Below are 17,538 nucleotides of genomic sequence, written 5' to 3' on the forward strand. Positions count from 1 at the left end.
CGCTGGAATATCTTCAATTATCCTGTCTTCGTCCTTCGTTTTCAAAAATCTTTCAAGCAATCTTACATATCTTTCAGTTTTTTGAGCGGAATTTTTGTTTTCGTGTTCTAAAATGAATTCTTCAACCGAGTAAACAGAAGCGAACCTTCCCTCGGCCATTTTTCAAAGCGCGCGGGTTTTGTGCAACGGCTCTCGCATGACGTTCTCTTCAGTACGTTCATTCATCATTAGTGAAATTTCGTCGTTCGCGTTGCTGATTGGACGAACGATAATTTTTCACGGTGAAATTTTGTCGTTCGTACTCCTGATGGGCTACATTTAGAATCAATACGAATTTTATTCACTACGATTTTTGTAGGTAAATCTCAGTACCTATGAAATAAATATATATATATATATATATGTCAAAAATACTGATGTATTACGAAAGGATTTAAGGTTCAGCTTCCAATAAAAGACTAGTGTTAATCCGACTGAATTGATAAAATTTTGGAAAATTTCCGAAATTGGTTTTTTAAAAAAAATTAAGAAAATAATATATAAAAAATATGTTTATTCATTGGGTCCTTTTCCTGGGTGCATTTATCCGAATCTTGTGCGAGGAATATAAAATAATATGCTAATCTTCGCCATATATCATTCCATGCTTGTCAGAAGAGGATATTATCTTGAATTACCCCCCTTCTCCACTAACACAGCACCACAGTTTCTTTAGCAACTCATTCCCTCTCTTTTTTTTTTAAATACCGTTGTCGTGAAATACATGGTGAAATACTTCAGTTTACCCCTATAATATTCTTTTAGAACGCGGATGCAAGACTATCAAAAGAGGCGATGAGTCCTACAGTAAAAGTATCAACATTCCTAAGATGAAATGGACTGAAACACCGGCTGTTATTACCAAAGGAAAACGTAATGTTGCTATCCATAGCTGCTCGTTGTACTTTTGAAATAATGAAATAATTCACAATTATTTACCAAAATGGAGATGAATTGAGGTGGATATTTTACCGAGCCACGAAACAGCATAATAAATATCCACTACTTTTACCGAGACAGAAGAATATACCACAAAGAAATTAAAAGAAAATAGTTTATTTCTATTAATAACCAAAATAAAAAATGATCGAAATTAAATTGTTGACGCGCGAATTTATCTCCTCGGCCGCTCGGAGGTGAATAGTACTTGCTAGTCACTTCCAAACCAACCAATCAGCGCGCGCGAATACCACTATTCATCAAATGTTATAGCATGCCAACGTTACATGATTGGTTAAAAGGTTCCACTTTTATCGAATCATTGCATTCTCTTGTAACTCCCAAATGAACATTATGAAAATGAAGTGGTTTAAATTTTTCATTTTCGTGTTTGTTTTACATCAACTTACTTTAGTTTATTTCATTCTACATTATGTATCTACTTCTCGTTTAATCCTATGGCTCTCCTATTTCTAACAGGTAACTATCAGGTTATAGGGCGAGTTGTTCATATGAACTATCTGCAAGAATATTTTGCTGCAAAGAAGAGTATGAAGTTTGGAAACATCCAGAGGAAACCTAATCGTCTTCAACTTGAAGTCCTGGCCGATACTGTGTACATTGAGGTTTGTATACAAAAAAAGTATGAATGTAACAACAGAGGAACTTTCATCTAAGAACCCTTTACTTTTAGCAACGTGCGAGTTGGCCTTAGGCATAGTTACGTCACAATACCTAATTTACCACCCTCATGTGTCGCTTTCAAATGTGGACTGGTGAATTATGATAGGAAAGTATTCCTAAAACGTTGAAATCAAAGGAAACCCCACGTGAATTCGAAAATAAAGTGAAAGAGACAAAATATCCGTGATATATACATATATTTTTACACACGAGGCTTAGGGTAAATTTTTAGTAAATGATATAATCCTACATATATAAGAATTATTTTTGTTGTTATGACGTAAAGACAATTACGTTCTAACGATGCTTTACTCCTTGCTCCTTACATGAGCAAACCACTCTTTACGCCCAGCCATAGTTCCTTTCACGTGGCCACCCTGAAAACTGCATGTGGAGAGATCTTCCGTGTTTCAAAAATATTGTATACCAAAGATTTTTAATTCTAGATATATTTTATGTTTCCAGATTCCTCAGTCAGTCAATTTTTAGTTAATATTTTCTTATCTTAGCTTAAATATTAAGGTATGGTTTGATATATTATATTATTATTATTATTATTATTATATTATTATTATTATATTATTATTATTATTATATTATTATTATTATATTATATTATTATTATATTCTTTAACAGGCTTAAATCCCAACATTCACGTGTCAGAAAGAATCAATACAAATCCTACCCCAAGAGAAATTGCACAACTATGCTCGAGTAAATTTGATTGGAGAGGCCAACAGCACTCGCGTGAACCACTTATGACAACGATATACAGCATAAAGACCCTTTTTTCACTTTGTCTTTATCGATTGAGTTAATACAGTAAACTGGCCACCCAAAAAAATACGAAAAACTAATGAATACTCAAATCAATGTTCTTTAATAAGGGCGCTGTCACGATGCGAGGTATCAAAAAACTCACAGTTTATAGCCGCAAAGTTGTTTCCGGGAAAGATAGTAAGCTGGATGTCAGAGCTCCTACTTTGAGGCAGGTATTTAGTGATTTGGCTCCTGGCACTCCTGGAGTAAGAGGGGAAAGTGGCGTAGCAGGACCTAAAGGTACTGGAATAAAGGGAAAAGGGGACCATATTTACTACGGAGGGGAGGGTGGAGGATTTTGGGAAGGATCACATAATTTTCAGGGGAAACGAAGGGAGGCCAGTCGCCATCAACAAAGTATAGATGTGGGGACTAAAGAAAATTGACTGCTAATCAACTGTATGTATGCTATTTATCAACTAATTTTGTTGCCCGTTGTGGATCGGGAAGTTCGAGCAACACGGTCAACAAACCGTTTTCTTGATTGAATTAGATTATTCGAGATGATGAGGTCAAAAACGATTTCCTTTGATGATAATAATAATAATAATAATAATGGTGATATTTTTACAAGCTGCGATCTCACAATGAGTGGTTTTAAGTACAGCCCTGTAGAGAAAAGGACAACAACAAAAATACATTTAATTGTAAAAAAAAAATGACGGTAATAACAATACTAATAGCAATGATAAAAATATGAAAAAATGAAAATGATAATAAGTATAGGTAATCACATGAGGCCAAGTACTATTAAGGATTAATTGCACGAGAGTTTTCAAAATTTTCCAAAATTGCCCGAGTCGCGAAGCAATGTATTTGTTTTTATACTTATGTGCATGTCCTAGAATTCTGATCTAAAAAACCAACGCCCAAGTTATCATATAGTCACATCCAAATGAAAATAAAAGCTATACGAGGTCTTTCATTGAATTCTATACATTACTTTGATCTATTAAAAGTGGAGGTGTATACCCAATTATCAGAAGGCCACATGTTTATAGCGAGCAATGGTGGAAATGGAAATCAAGGGCAAAAGGGTGGTGATGGCAAAAATGGGACTGACAGGATTGACTCGGTATGGTAACGTTATAGTGATAGTTGTTTGATAATATTCACTTATCAGCAAAACTGATATACCTTTACAAAAGAAAGATACCATGCATGTTCACCACGGTCTGCTGAGACGATACTGTTAAAACACGGTTGTGACGAACTCAATTCTCCTGCGTACTTTAGTTATATCTTATGAGACATGCAAGAAAGCCGGCCAAAAATAGTAATTGATTTTCGTGCTGAAATGAACATCTTTAACGATTCTTTTGATCATAAGCTCATGCCAACGGACTCCAGACTTTTCTCGAAAAAAGCTGTTGATGTACTTGGTCCGAGGAAAGATGTTATTACTTGCGAAATTTGCCATATGGCCTGCAATTTTTCACATAATGTATGGCAAGTAAGCAGCATATGACCGTGTTTAATTGCGACTTTTCGTAGAAACCACCCAGGACATTCGCCGAGTGTAAGAAAAATGACTGCAAAACCGTCTGGGGATATGCAGGAGAAAAAGGAAATCCCGGCAAAGATGGTGGAAATCCTGGAAAATCAGGTACAGAACATATCTTAACTTAAATGTATTTTCAATAAGACTACCACATGCGCAGCATTTTGATAAAAAAAAAACCTATTATATTTCGGATTGCGCTATGTAAAGATTTCGCCTAAGCAAATAAATGAACAACAGGTTCAAATCCCCTACGGGCCTGAGAATTTTTTTCAGGTCTTATTAACAACTACTCGTTTCAGTAGTGTTTCTTAGCTGCGAGGTTCTCTTAATTTCATCTTTCCACCACAGTGCAAATATGTGAATTTTCATATATCTAAAATCTTCAGGTTTCAGCACCTTTATCAGACGAGGAACTATGTTCTCGTGGCAGTATATTCATTGGTTAGAAACCCAAAAGCTCTAAAAAACCGGAAAACTTTATAGAGCTAGACACTGAGTGAATCTTAGCCACTTTATTACATATATAGAGTAATATTGATCAATCAAAATCGTTTCCATTGGTCACAACGAATAAAGGGGAGAGGGAGGAGACAGGAGAATTAACCAGGACACGTTGGGCACAATAAAGTTAATTTCAATTTTACATCGTGAAAGAAGTCTGTTTCCTTTTTTGGTCACACACAATTTCACTCTTCCAATTAACTGTAACATAATCATCATTTCTTAATGACTTAACGACTAGTCCCGAGAGAAGAAGGTCATTTTGCTTTCCTAGAATAACAACAATTTCAATTTATCCTGAAGGACAAGTCGTTAATTGATTTGCTGTATAGCATATAGAAGAAATTAGAAGACGCTATGTGAAAAAATAATAATAATAATAATTGATAAGTTACATCCATGCACATACAATTCAGAACAAAGTTAACGCTCGCCGGTGATATTAGACCGTTACCCCTTGACGTCATAGATTTGCAATGTTATCCACTCAAAATCTATTAACGAAAAACAATCTTTTTTTGGACGGCAAGTGACTTAACCCTTTAACTCCCAAGATCTTTTTAGTAATTCTCCTTACTGTCTGCAGTACAATTCTTCCGATGTTATTTCGGAGAATTTGGTATTGGATCAACTATCAATCCCTTAATTGATACTTTTCTTGGTTCTCATCTCTTGTCTTCTTGATTTTGTATTGATATTGTAAAGAGAAATTCTGTCTTGGTCACTCATAGGAGCGAAAAAGTTAAAGCAACCAATGAAAGCGCGTGCTGTTGGGGCAAAGTTTCACTTTGTAATAATAATAATTACTTCCATATATATATTTTATAAATAGGAGACGGTGGCGAAGCTGGAAAACAAAGACTATATGTGAATGAAATAAAAGGAAGTATCAAGCTAAAAACATGTCCTGGCCGAGGAGGTGCAGCGCCGGTAAAAGGAAAAGGAGGAATAGGTATGGACTTCAAGATTAGCAGGCAGATAGGGGGTTGTGACGTAACATACCTATCATAGGAGGGGGAGTCAGATGAACGGGGGAGAGGAGGGAAGGGGCATTGAAAAAATCAGTACATATTAGTACGTATGGCCTCTAATAAAAAAAAGAACCCTCGGACATTCCCTTTATTTGTGATAAAATGTATGTTTGTTTAAATCTATTTCGCTCCTGGAGTACAGTTTTGTTTCCTTTTTGCTTTCGTTCTATTTTGTACTACTGTTTTCTTTTTTATTTATTTTTTAGAGTGACTCATTTTTCTTTGCTCAAGAAAAGGAAAATAACAGTTTTCTTTATTTGACCATGGTAGTAAACATTATAAATTCTCCATCCTTATTCATCTACGCGCTCGACTCTTTTCACAATTGGTCCCAGTGTAACACCAACTTCAACTAACAGTTCCCTCCTTGGCCCGAAAGTCTGATGGTCCAAGATTTGATTTCTCGAGGGAGACTCTTGGGGATTCTGGGGGAATTTGTCTCACCTAGTGACAGATAACTGACATTTCCATCATTTCTTATCACTCCTGGATATGCCAAGCATAGGAGCAATTAACATGGGGAATCAATATGCAAATTTTAATTGCGTAAGCACGGCGTTAAGAATCTTGGAGAGCTTGCTTCATCTTAAAGATGGCGGATCAATTGAGGTCGGGAGGACTCTGGAAGGATGATGGCTCTATTTTGTTTCTAGAAATTAGCTTTTCGTTCAATGCCAGTGTATTCTAATTATATTCTTCACAGAATATCTATGACTTCACCATCGTTTCAATTTCATCTTCTCCTCAGGGGGTCTCGGAAGTTTTGGAGGAACAGGGTTTCGATGTGCAATGAGGGAGTCATGTTCAACTAATCTGTTTGACCCTATGAACCCCTCCTGTCACACTTCGTGTGAAAATGATGGTGCCACGGGTAGAGCACGTAGAGGAGGAAGAGGAGATGGTGGAAAAGACGGAAAAAGTTGAGTATACATGAGCCACGCTACGAGGAGGACTCTTTTGTAAATGTCAGACTTTATTGCTCTTCTTTTTCACAACAAGTTAAAAAGCAATAAATTTTTTACCCAAGAGCGAGGCCAGGAAGACTCATATGCATGCCCATTAAGAATCAAGAATAATCACGCCATAAAGCGATTGGCTGGCAAATGATTTACCGATGCCAAGAAAGTATAATAATCTTGGTTTTTACTTTCGTCGTTCATAAAATTCTCGATTAATGGAATCATAATGTGATACAACGTCTTTTAACGCAAGTTAAACTCAACGTGTAAGTGGGCTGTTCTGAGAACCAAATAATATCGCATGCAGGCCTTTTTGCACGTGTTCCGTATTGAACGTTCCGCGTGCCGTTTAGCGCACTGACTGAAACACGCTGATAAAACTTTGTTTGCCCCTGCGTTCACTTAGAATACGTTTTTCTGTGGAGCGTCACAAATGTTCGAGCTAATCCAAAATTGCCAATTTACGCCCATGGCATAGTAGAGAAAGTTTGCGAGTCAGAGGGACAATTCTGACGCTAGATTTTATTTTCAATATAGACTTTAGGCGGAATGCTATATCACCCAGCATGTGTTTCGTCAGGTCTCCGTTATAGATCTAACCCTATAGGCTACCAAGATACCAAAATTTTGTCTTCCAATGTAACTATATGTTAATATTTTCTTTCAGCTGAAGATCCCGGCGCCCCCGGCCAAATAGATGATACTTATCTTCGTTTATCTGGCCTCTCTAAAAATGCAAATAGCAAATACCCCCTGGCATTGCTGAAAATGATGAAAAGATATGCCGAGGATCGCATTTGGGCAAATGATATCTAGGAAGGCAAAAGTGTGCTGAAGTTCTTAATTACTCTAATGGAAGGAAGAAAGGGTATAAAAGCTATGAAAAAAGGTGAGTTTTCTAAAGGGGCTACTTAACCTTTCTTACATTTACCAAGAGTTTCCTACTCGTTATCTTGAAGGCACAGTCTCCTTGCCGGTCTCTGCAGCAAGAACGAAGTTCTCTGACTTCATGTTGGCTATGGTTATGTGCTGGAGCACAGTTCTCATTCGAGAGGCTTACAATTTGTAATTTGAAGGATTGCACGGCGGTTATTCGCAAAAAATACATCAAGACTTCAGTGACCCTTACCCATTCCTCCCCCATCCCTTCCCTTAAAGTTAACCCGCTACCGCTCTTTCTCTAATGCATATTAAAGAAAGCAAATATCCAAATGATTTAACAAAACGGTACTAATGCTACTTATATTCCTGCAGATTCAAAAAGAAAGCTAGGTTTTCTAGGCAAAGAAGGATTCGACAGATTTGGCAATAATAAACTGTTTGCCCCACTGATGAAATGGGAACGCTTAAAGGAAAACGCTGAAATCATCGAAAAATACGCCAAGGAATACCAAGACGCTTTTAACAGCGTTACAGGTTCTATTAGACAGAAGGAGGAAATTACTGACATACTGAAGAAGTTAACCCAAAAGCAACCAGAATACAGGTTAGCAATCAAATCAAACGACAGAAAGCGGCAAGAGCAGTGGATGAAAGCCAAAAGAGGCTTTACGTCGATGTAAGTTGACGGTAAATCAAACTGAGTTTTCAATTCTGTTTATGTTTGTTTTGGTTCTAGGCCATGACGACGTAAAAATTTGGACTGACTAAGAGGGATTGCTTCGTAGATAACTGTCCTTTTTTGAGATGTACCTTTTTTCAATATGATATTATTATTTCTTTCATCGCAAACGGACATTCTATCCATTTATTCATACCTTTATTTACCTACTCATTTAATTATTTAATCATTTATCTACTCATTTACCATCCATCACTCATCCATTAATCTATTTATTTGTTCATTTATTCAATAGTTTATTATTTAGTTACTTTTCATTTTTCGTATATTTCTTTAATTGATATTCATCAACCGTTATTTCAATAAAGGGGTAAGTTTCTAAAGAAACTGTGGTGCTGCGTCGGTGGGAGAGTATAGCAGGTAACTTTTCGCAACCCCCACTCATTTCATTCAAACGTGACAAAAACATAGGCAACTATTTAGTCAGGAATTCAATCCAAACCAGTGACCAATCTGGAACTTTTAAATGCGCTCGCTCACGATGCAAAACTTGTCCTTTCATTCATAACGTAGAGAAAATATCGGGACCCAAAAGATCCATTAAGATCATTGATCACTTTACGTGTACCTCCGCCAATGTTATTTACTGCATAACTTGCACTTATTGCAATAAGTTATACATCGGCGAAACAGGAAGACGACTGGGTGACCGATTCCGAGAACACCTTCGCGATGTGGAAAGAAATGACAACGACGCATCCAAACCAGTCGCTAGACACTTTAATCTTCCTTATCATTCTAAACAGCATATGGCAGTTTGCGGCCTTTCCTTACATCTAGGCAGTTCGGAAAGCCGTAAAACACTAGAACAAAAATTTATATTCCAAATCGGCATCCTTAATCCCCACGGAATCAACGAGCGCTTTTCATTCAACTAATTTATTCCTGTTTTCTCGTCACCATATTCCCACTCCACTTTCTACATATAAATCCACGCACAACCCACAATTCCTCTAATCGCTCTGACGAAGGGCTAACGCTCGAAACGTTAGCTTTTTTACCCTTTACGGTGGCTAATTTACGTTTTCAACCCAGTTGTTAACACTAAATTACCCGTTATTTCAATAGCTATAACGAAGAGCTAACGCTCGAAACGTCAGCTTTTAAACTCTTTATGGTGGCCAATTTACGTTATCGACTCAATTACTCCATTATTTTGGTAGTTTCAATTGATGCTGAATGCGTTCTAATCTTATTTTTTACCCGTTTAGATCATCGCTCAAGTAGAATTACGCCTTATAGGTACTATGGAGACGATTAAGGCACTACTGGTTGATTTACAAGCACAAAAAAACATGCAGCATCTCTTCGCAATGCTCCAGGGATTAATAGGCTTCGTGAGTGCGGTTGGAGGAAAAGATCCAATGGGTGTACTTAGTTCCAGCTTCAGCCTCATTGAGAATGAGGCTCTGAGGTGCAATAGAGGAACACTTCAACAGAACAAGGCAAAAATAAAAAAATGGTTGAAATTTGGAAAGGCGTACGAGGCTCTGGAAGATTCTAGTGACTTGAATTTTGACAAAATGGACATACGATCTGTTCCAGATATGATGAAGGTAAAATAATGCATATAGCTTTTTTTTTTAATTAAAATGTTTTAAGCAAAGACTTAGAGAATCACTTCCATTGTCGCTTAATTGTGCATGTTTTCTACAACTGCCGTCACTCAATCAACACAACCACATTCCATGAGGGTACCATGATTAATTGTTCTATCGTTTATTGGTGGAACTCAAAGCTGGCATGTTGGTGATCCAGTGGAGATGAAGCTAAATCAAACACTGACTATAAGCGTACCGATTTAAACTTACAAGTACCATCACGCTTATGACCACATTCGTGCTTTATCGCTCTCCACCAACACAGGCAGATCTGGAAATAAACAAGGAAGGGCTTCTAGCAGACCTGGTTTGTTTGCTGGATGTTGATCTACCACCTCACGTGACGGCAACTTTTAAGAGCGAAATCGAGAAATTCTTCATCGATGGTGGAACAAGGATTGATCTCATTGCGCAGGTCATGGAATTAGACAACAACATTGGCACATATAATTACGACATCGCCAATTTAAAAGAAACTCAAAAGCAAATTCAAGCTGTCAATAAAGCAAAGGGTAAGAATTCTGTTCTTAAGAAACTTAAGAAGTGGATCCCGGAGATCTTTTGTTTTCCGACGTTATGCGCGTAAGGGGAGCTCTATACGTAAGAAAATAATAATATCGGTGTGGCCATCTTCACTGTTGCCTTAGCATAATAACACTGCGTGGCTAAGACCTACAATAAGTCTTAAATAGGAAATTATATCTGACCCTTACGCGTACAGGCTGAGTGACAACTTCACCGACTTTCAAGGAATGGAAGGTTGATAGACCTTCCCTAAGAATTTCGTCTTCTTTCCATATTCCTCAGTGGGTGGCAAGTTATTCAGTGTTCAGGTTGAGATAACAATGGGTATTAAAGTTTATATTCGAAGCAATAGAGGCTTGTGACGTAGACATTTTTTTATCATTACAACTTTTATGAACACCTCTCTTCACTATTTTTCAGATACCCCAATAGCTGACAGCATACGACAGGAGTTTCTTGATAACCTTTTGAATATCTATGAAGAACTAGAAACCAGTTTTTCCAGGCAGCTGTATTTGTTCTACAAGGGTTTTGAGTTCCGGTCCTTGTGGAACATGGACGAAAAGATGGCAAGGTTTCAACGTCGCGCAGCAACCCTTGCAAAAGGAACCGGATATCTTCAAGGAGTTAACTCACTGACTCGTGCTTTACTGGAAATAACAAATATTGAAATGGCAGCTAGAAGTTGCTTTACCAGTAAAAAGCCCAAAATTGGTATATACAAATGGTCCTTTGACAAAACGAAAGATCCAACGGTATGTGTTTCAAGCTTTACTCCTACCTAAACTTATTGCGCCCTACTACAACTCACACAGGTGCAGCTAACCTGTCAAACAGGCCTTTTTACAGTAAAAAATAACCAACTTTCTAAATATCTGTACAATGTAGCGGAATATTTAAACGCTTAATTTCTACTCTACTTAGTGCAGTTGGGTGATAAGAGTCAGTTCCTGCAAAATATCGATATTCCGTGAATTCTCTTAACTGCGGTGTACTGCAGTCAATATTTATCTCTGGGAGAGAGGTGAGAGGATTTTGGTTGTGTCACAATATGATTTACCTGATCCGGCCCATAAGACTTTGTAATATTCTTCGGAACAATTCATCTTTCACCCTTCCCACCCTCAAGGCGAATAATATGCACTGATCCTCTATTCCTCGCATTTTTTAACACGCTGTCTTTCCTTTGATAATCAATATTTATCCCCACAGTGTTAATTTTTAGCACTACTTATTAACTACGAAGTATTGTTGAGCTTGATTCGCTCATATCCTTTACCTAGATGTTCAAGGAGTTGTACGAAAGCTACACGACCTTTACCTTGGATATGGATCAGGCCTGTAGAGATTGCTACAATGTGCGCCTCCTAAAGGTACATAAACACAGAAATGTTAAAGGAAGGTGGCAAAATTAAGAAATGTCTATACAACAAGTTGCATCCACATTGTTATATACACTCTTATGTTGATAATTTTGCAAAACAAAGCAAAATATAACTGATCGCATGATGGAAGGCCGAAGAGTATTTGATTTAAACAATCCCTATTTCCCAACAAAAAGACTGTTAGCGTTTCACTCTAAGTTTATAACTTTATTTTCTAATCAGATTCGATAGTATATATGGTTTTACCATTGCCTTACAATTTAACAGTTAGATTTTTACACTAAGATTTTTAATTGCGTGGTGGTAGAAGAGTGTAAGTTCGAATCAACTTCCGTGCATGGAAATCGAGAAGCAATAATCTAATCGTTTAGTTTAAATCTACTTATCGTCAAAAACTTGATTATAAGACAGGCTCATGCACACGCTTTTATTGAATGATGATAAAAATAGCTCACAGCATGTGCTACTCACGTTACACACCATCTACTTAATTAGATTGGTTCTTACAGATGTCCTTACCACATTCTACATGTTCTGTGATCTATTTTTGTTCAGACTCACAGAAACATAGAATCTGTTTGTTTTGTATGATAAAAAAACACATGGTGACATCATCTATGCGTCTATCTCCCAATAGATCATAAGAAAGAACCAATCAAAATGCATGTATGAACGAGCTTATCATATGAAACGGAATAGACAGCGGGTAGCGTAACCAATCATACTACTGCTGATATAAGCAAAGTATGAAGTGAATGTAAGTGACTCGCTAAAGAGAGTTTTAGGCGTTAGCCACGAGCAAATAGAAATTTTGACAGCAATGATCAAAAATAGAAGGATACACAGGACGATGATTCAAAAACTGAACTTTCCTTCACCGTGTTCACATTTCTTATCTTTCAAAGATGTATGTGGAGCTATACGGTAAAGCCCAAGATCAGAGCGTCCCTGACAAAGTTCGTCTGAAGCTCAAACCACTGAGCAGGTCCTACTTTAGAATTGGCGATCAGATTAAAGACTTCCATCAGCCGATAGCCTCTTGGAAGTACTTACATTTCGACCGATTCAAGATTACTAATAAAGACAAGTGTAGACAGGAAAAAGAACATGGGAGGGGTAAGTGGCTGGATATATTTTGAATTGTTATATTAGTGATGGTGATCCAGACGACAGAAAATGTCCCTGGAATAATGCCTATCGTATTCAATCATTTGACCTTGCGTGATGGGTAAAAAATCTAGCGCACCGCGAGCTGGTGTTTGTGGGAAAGGAAGTAAGCTCCTCCTTAAGAACAATTGCGCATACGTTACTAAGATTTCATATAAAGCCCTCATTATCTTAAATCAGGCGTTAAATATAGGTCACTTGAATAATCATATGCCTCGCCTCTTTCAAACTTAGATGGCGGTTTTTACTGTATGGCAAAACACGACACGCGCCTGACAGAAATGTGCTGTCACCCGCTCATCAGCGCACCTTGTGATGATGCTTTGACGGGAGAGGAAGAATGTCGCAGTGTATTTGGGACGTACAACATTTCCATACCAATCGATCAGACACTGGATTGCAGACGACAAATCACTTACAAAAACTGCAAAAGCCTGAAAGTAAGCCTCCACATCTGGCTCCAGCTGTTTGAAGGGTGGATAACGCTATCCAATGGGTGGCGAAAAACGTCTTGTGAACAACCATCTAGTGGGAACTCCTACTGAATGGTTGGGACCTGGTAAAGAGAGAAGGGAGAGGAGTTGGGATAGTATGAGGTGGCCTAAGTGCGATTATTCAGGGAGGAGAGGGACCAGTTATTTTTTATCGCCTGGGAGGGGAGGATCCGAGGATTATTAGGAGGATCACAAGGTTTCCAGAGGGTGATGGAGAGGGGAAGGGCGATCCCTAGCAGAGTATAAAGTAGGGACTGTAGAAAATTGGCACTCAGTGGGTAAGGTCATGAAAATAACAGAGCCAAATGCTTCGATTCCCCCCCCCCCCCCTCCCCTCGCTTTCCCGTTGTAATTTTGACCATTTAACGCCTACAGCTTTTTTTTTGTTTTTTTTTTTTTTTTTTTTCGTTCATTTTCCGCTCGGCGCTCCGAGAAAGAAGTATTTTAGGGAAGTTCACGAAATAAATTTCATTATTTTTTCGTAACAAATGGCGTTCGGGAAGCTGGAAAGTAATTGAAGTTTCATTATCCGTAAGATTTAGATCTGACTGTTATTTCGGTAAATTTTTAATTTATGTTTAATGTTGCTGAATTCAGAAATCGGACAAGATTTGCTAGTTATCCACGATCCATAGCAAATTAAAATTCTGCAATCGTGTAGATATCAGTCATTAATTTTTTTCCTCATCTCTTTAATGTCCGTAATTGATAATCTATGCCTTTATATCTACTATTTCTCAATATACAATTGTTTCATTAATTTAATTATCTTTTGACAATTAATAACAGTACAGATATGTCTCGCTAAATTACGACTCATTTGTGTGTCGAGGCGAAATATATGTATATATTTTTTTTTCTGCGGTGAAGATTACATAACTTATACCGATTCAAAAAATATAGAACTGTTTCATTTCTTAAATATATATTTTTTTTAATTCTTTCTTTTTTTCAGCGAGAACTATTCACCCACATGAATGTTTGGACAACCTTTATGTACTGGCCTGAAACATACCCACAGACACCGGAGGATTGTGGGATTCAAAAGCGCAACGTGACAGTCGAGGCTGATGTTGAAGAGCTCGATTCTCCACTTGTTTTGAAACGTGACGCCGATGTTAATTAAAACAAAGGCAAACAAGTTCAAGAGATGATCCCTTAATCGTCGATAAAAGGAAAGGGATGCATTTCCAGCCGAATAAATAAACAGACAAATTCAAAGATAACTGTTGTATTTTTATTTGTTTTTCGTATGCTTGATTTTACAGTCTGACTAATGAAGCCATCCTTCATGTTGCAATCCTTTTCTCAAGGAATCAATGTGTTACATTAATTTCTACGATGAAGCTGGTAGATAACGATCCCTTTTGCTCGACTCTTTAAAGATAGAGAACATAAACGTCTGAAAACACCTTATGGATACATTGGCGGAAACAGTACAAGATATCATTCTTCCTTCATTAACAACCCAACTGTATACTCTCACCAGGTGGACTACAATATCTTATGTAGTATCAGTAGCAATTTTTTGGATCCCTAAATTAAGATGACAAAATTTCATAAAACAGGAGTTAGGCTAAGGCGATCTAAATATAATGATTCATTGATCAGTGATGACGCTCCGATAAAAGAAAATGTCGAACTGTATTTGGACCGAACGCCATTTTCATGCCGATAGACCAGCTTTACTCATCATACCAACGATGTTGAGACAAGCTTAAGATTTTTGGCATTTAATTGTTTTATTTTGTGACAAAAGCACTATCATCTTTGGTATAGAACTTAGAATATTGTTCACTCAATGAAAGAATGTTTTTTGTGTGGTAGTTCACTTTCGGCGCCAGGTTTAAAATTGTAAAGGAAAAAATAAATTAATTCCCGAAGTGGTTTTATTTTAAAATTTGTTTTTACCCCCAAAGAGAGTAAAAAAAATTTTTTTGCAAGTTATGAAACAGTTAAGTAATAATTTATCAAACAAACAATAACGGGAAAAGATGTCTCTTTAGGAAGCCATGGGCTGGGAAATTTAGTAACAATTATGTCACCTTAAACTTCATCTCTTTAAACGTTCATATACAGGTGAGAACCATTCGATTATTGTTCATTATTAAATTGTTCCCTTGATCACATCAGCGTCAGAAGAACGTTTTCATAAGGGAGAAGTTTCTTCTCTGACACGATGAACCTTTGGATAATTGTGTTAACTTTTGTTTTATTAGGAGCCGGTAAGTCTTATCATCCGTCTCCTACTTGTAACACATGTCCAACAACCGAGATTATTTTTTACAAAGGAAATATTAGACTAACCCATTTCCCAATGAAATAACGGCCCCTTTCTGATGTTAGGTGAAAAAATGGGAAGTCAAACCTAATCTTCAATTTTGAGGTGCAGTAAACTAAGGAAAGTGTGGATCAACATTTGACAGAAGTTGCACCTAAATTATGAAGGAAATCCAAAAAAAAGGCCAAAATCGCTTGCAAGAGAAAAATACAGAAAAGAAAGAAAACAAGTTACTTTACAGGTGTGCTTTGTGAATTAATCGAAGTCTGAAAAAGTCCTTAACTCACGTTACGGAAAAACGGTGGGGCAAGCAGTCATACCTGGCAACTTCAAGAGAACATATAAGAGGAGCCCACACGATTCTGACATATTGTTTTACTGACTCACTGTGCTAACGTGTATACACTTCGATCATCATTGTTCAATGACGTCTTTTCATCGTGAAAATTGTCTTTGCTCTTCTCTTTCTTCCATGTAAAATAATTTATAAACTGCTATTTACACAGGTTCCTTTGAACCTTTTTTCATTTAAAAATAAAGTATTCCTCGGTACATTTTCAACTATCAAATGATATAAATAATTCAAATAACCGATTCAAAGTCGAAAATATTAATTTGTATTGACAACAATAGAGATAAACAATGAGAATTTATAAAAACTGAAAGTAAGGATTGAAAAGAAAAGGCTATATTATAGCAGCACAATATTTAAAGCAACGTTAATATAAGTAGCAGAATGAAGGATTCTTTTCGAATTCATTTATAATACGTTTTTTTACGTTATATAGTAAAGTTCTTTTGTCTCAACTGAAGGATGCCTATTCTGGCCTGCGTAGCAGACGCGCAAAGGGGAAGGTGATAAGGAAAACAAAGTGTGGATAGGATCTACCGTGAGGGGGAGGGAGAGGAAATGCCAAATCTCAGGAGTCGTTCGTCACTCTTTTTTCTCCCTTTCAACTTATTTTTCTTTTCACAAGTTCTTCGTCCTTTGCACTTCAATTTGACTTTCTTCTCTTCTACCCTTTGCATTTTAGCGACGCACGCAGAGAAAGTCGTTTAATTTTAACCGTCAAGTGTCTTTTTACTTTTTATGAAGCAAGTTCTACTTCACCAAATGTCTACCCCTCTTTGGTCGTGCAAATATTTTGATCTCTGCATCTTATGGCGAGAAGATTGCACACCCTTTCGACTGAGACCTTTTAACTTTTACAATCGCTTTAATTGTATTAAGAAACTAAACTTCTCTCTTTTGGTGGAACATTAGTTCGGTAAACAAGATTAAGTTCTCGTTCACATTGCTGCTCTGCAGCAAATCTCGTCATCATCCACTTCTCTTCTTATGGCATCGATTATACGTTTCTTGATTTTTAATTTATTAGCAAGTTTCCTCCAAAAAGACCATTCTCAAAGCTTCTCAAAAACTTCGCTACGTAAGCTTTTATTGGTAAGTTATAAGGCATCTTTTGCGGCTAAGGAAATTAAAAGAAAAATGTAGATTGTGTAAAAGCAAGTTGGAATCACTTCTAAGAAGTACACAAATGGGTGTCAGCAAATTTTCCGCGGCATTTCTTAATTAAAAACTCGAATGCTACAATTTAAAGAATAAAGTACCGTAGAAAGGCCGGTGAAAAAAGGCCTTCATCTGGATATAACACAAACCGGAAAACACATTAAACAGAAAAGAAAAAGAGTGCGCTAGTGTGGTGGAAAGCTACATGTGCGTGAGTTTAGAGAAAACGCAGATGGATTCAGCAACAAACCAAAGAATACATGAGGTTTATTTTAAAAGTGATTGTCTTTTTTGTGGCAGATATGTCGACCGTAGCGTGCAAAAACAAATTCAATGGATACAACACAAAAAACTGAGAATGGCATGAATCATGCCGAACATGTCTTTTAAAAGTTTTCCGTGAGTTTGAACTTTCTTTTGATTCTATAATCATCACGAAGCTACGGAAGTATTATAAATGATAAATTACTGATATAT

The 17,538-nt window shown here is 37.0% G+C and overlaps 2 protein-coding genes across 3 annotated transcripts in view; one reads left to right on the forward strand and one right to left on the reverse strand.

The window, feature by feature from the left end:
* The window catches only part of LOC113670461 (uncharacterized), a 15,722-nt gene extending 1,226 nt beyond the window's left edge, over window positions 1-14,496 (forward strand). The window contains exons 2-10 of one of the 2 annotated variants that reach the window (XM_027186612.2): window positions 805-912; window positions 1,459-1,604; window positions 2,551-2,722; window positions 3,442-3,557; window positions 3,977-4,088; window positions 5,320-5,439; window positions 6,267-6,437; window positions 7,145-7,366; window positions 7,732-7,870. In XM_027186612.2, coding sequence (XP_027042413.2) covers window positions 805-912; window positions 1,459-1,604; window positions 2,551-2,722; window positions 3,442-3,557; window positions 3,977-4,088; window positions 5,320-5,439; window positions 6,267-6,437; window positions 7,145-7,293 — 1,094 coding nt within the window. In that variant the 3' untranslated portion in view covers window positions 7,294-7,366; window positions 7,732-7,870. Of the gene's footprint in view, window positions 1-804; window positions 913-1,458; window positions 1,605-2,550; window positions 2,723-3,441; window positions 3,558-3,976; window positions 4,089-5,319; window positions 5,440-6,266; window positions 6,438-7,144; window positions 7,367-7,731; window positions 8,036-9,309; window positions 9,655-9,964; window positions 10,212-10,644; window positions 10,980-11,507; window positions 11,598-12,514; window positions 12,726-13,010; window positions 13,217-14,225 lie in introns of those variants that run through there. The other variant, XM_027186604.2, reaches the window with a different exon arrangement.
* LOC113686848 (uncharacterized) overlaps window positions 14,489-17,538 on the reverse strand; it is a 14,463-nt gene continuing 11,413 nt past the window's right edge. Inside the window, exon 11 of the mRNA XM_089202484.1 lies at window positions 14,489-17,020. Within this exon, the coding sequence (XP_089058610.1) occupies window positions 17,001-17,020 (20 nt within the window). The 3' untranslated portion in view covers window positions 14,489-17,000. The remainder of the gene's footprint in view (window positions 17,021-17,538) is intronic.

The sequence above is a fragment of the Pocillopora damicornis genome, chromosome 1 (assembly GCF_964200805.1).
Source record: "Pocillopora damicornis chromosome 1, jaPocDami1.2, whole genome shotgun sequence".
Lineage (NCBI taxonomy): Eukaryota > Metazoa > Cnidaria > Anthozoa > Scleractinia > Pocilloporidae > Pocillopora > Pocillopora damicornis.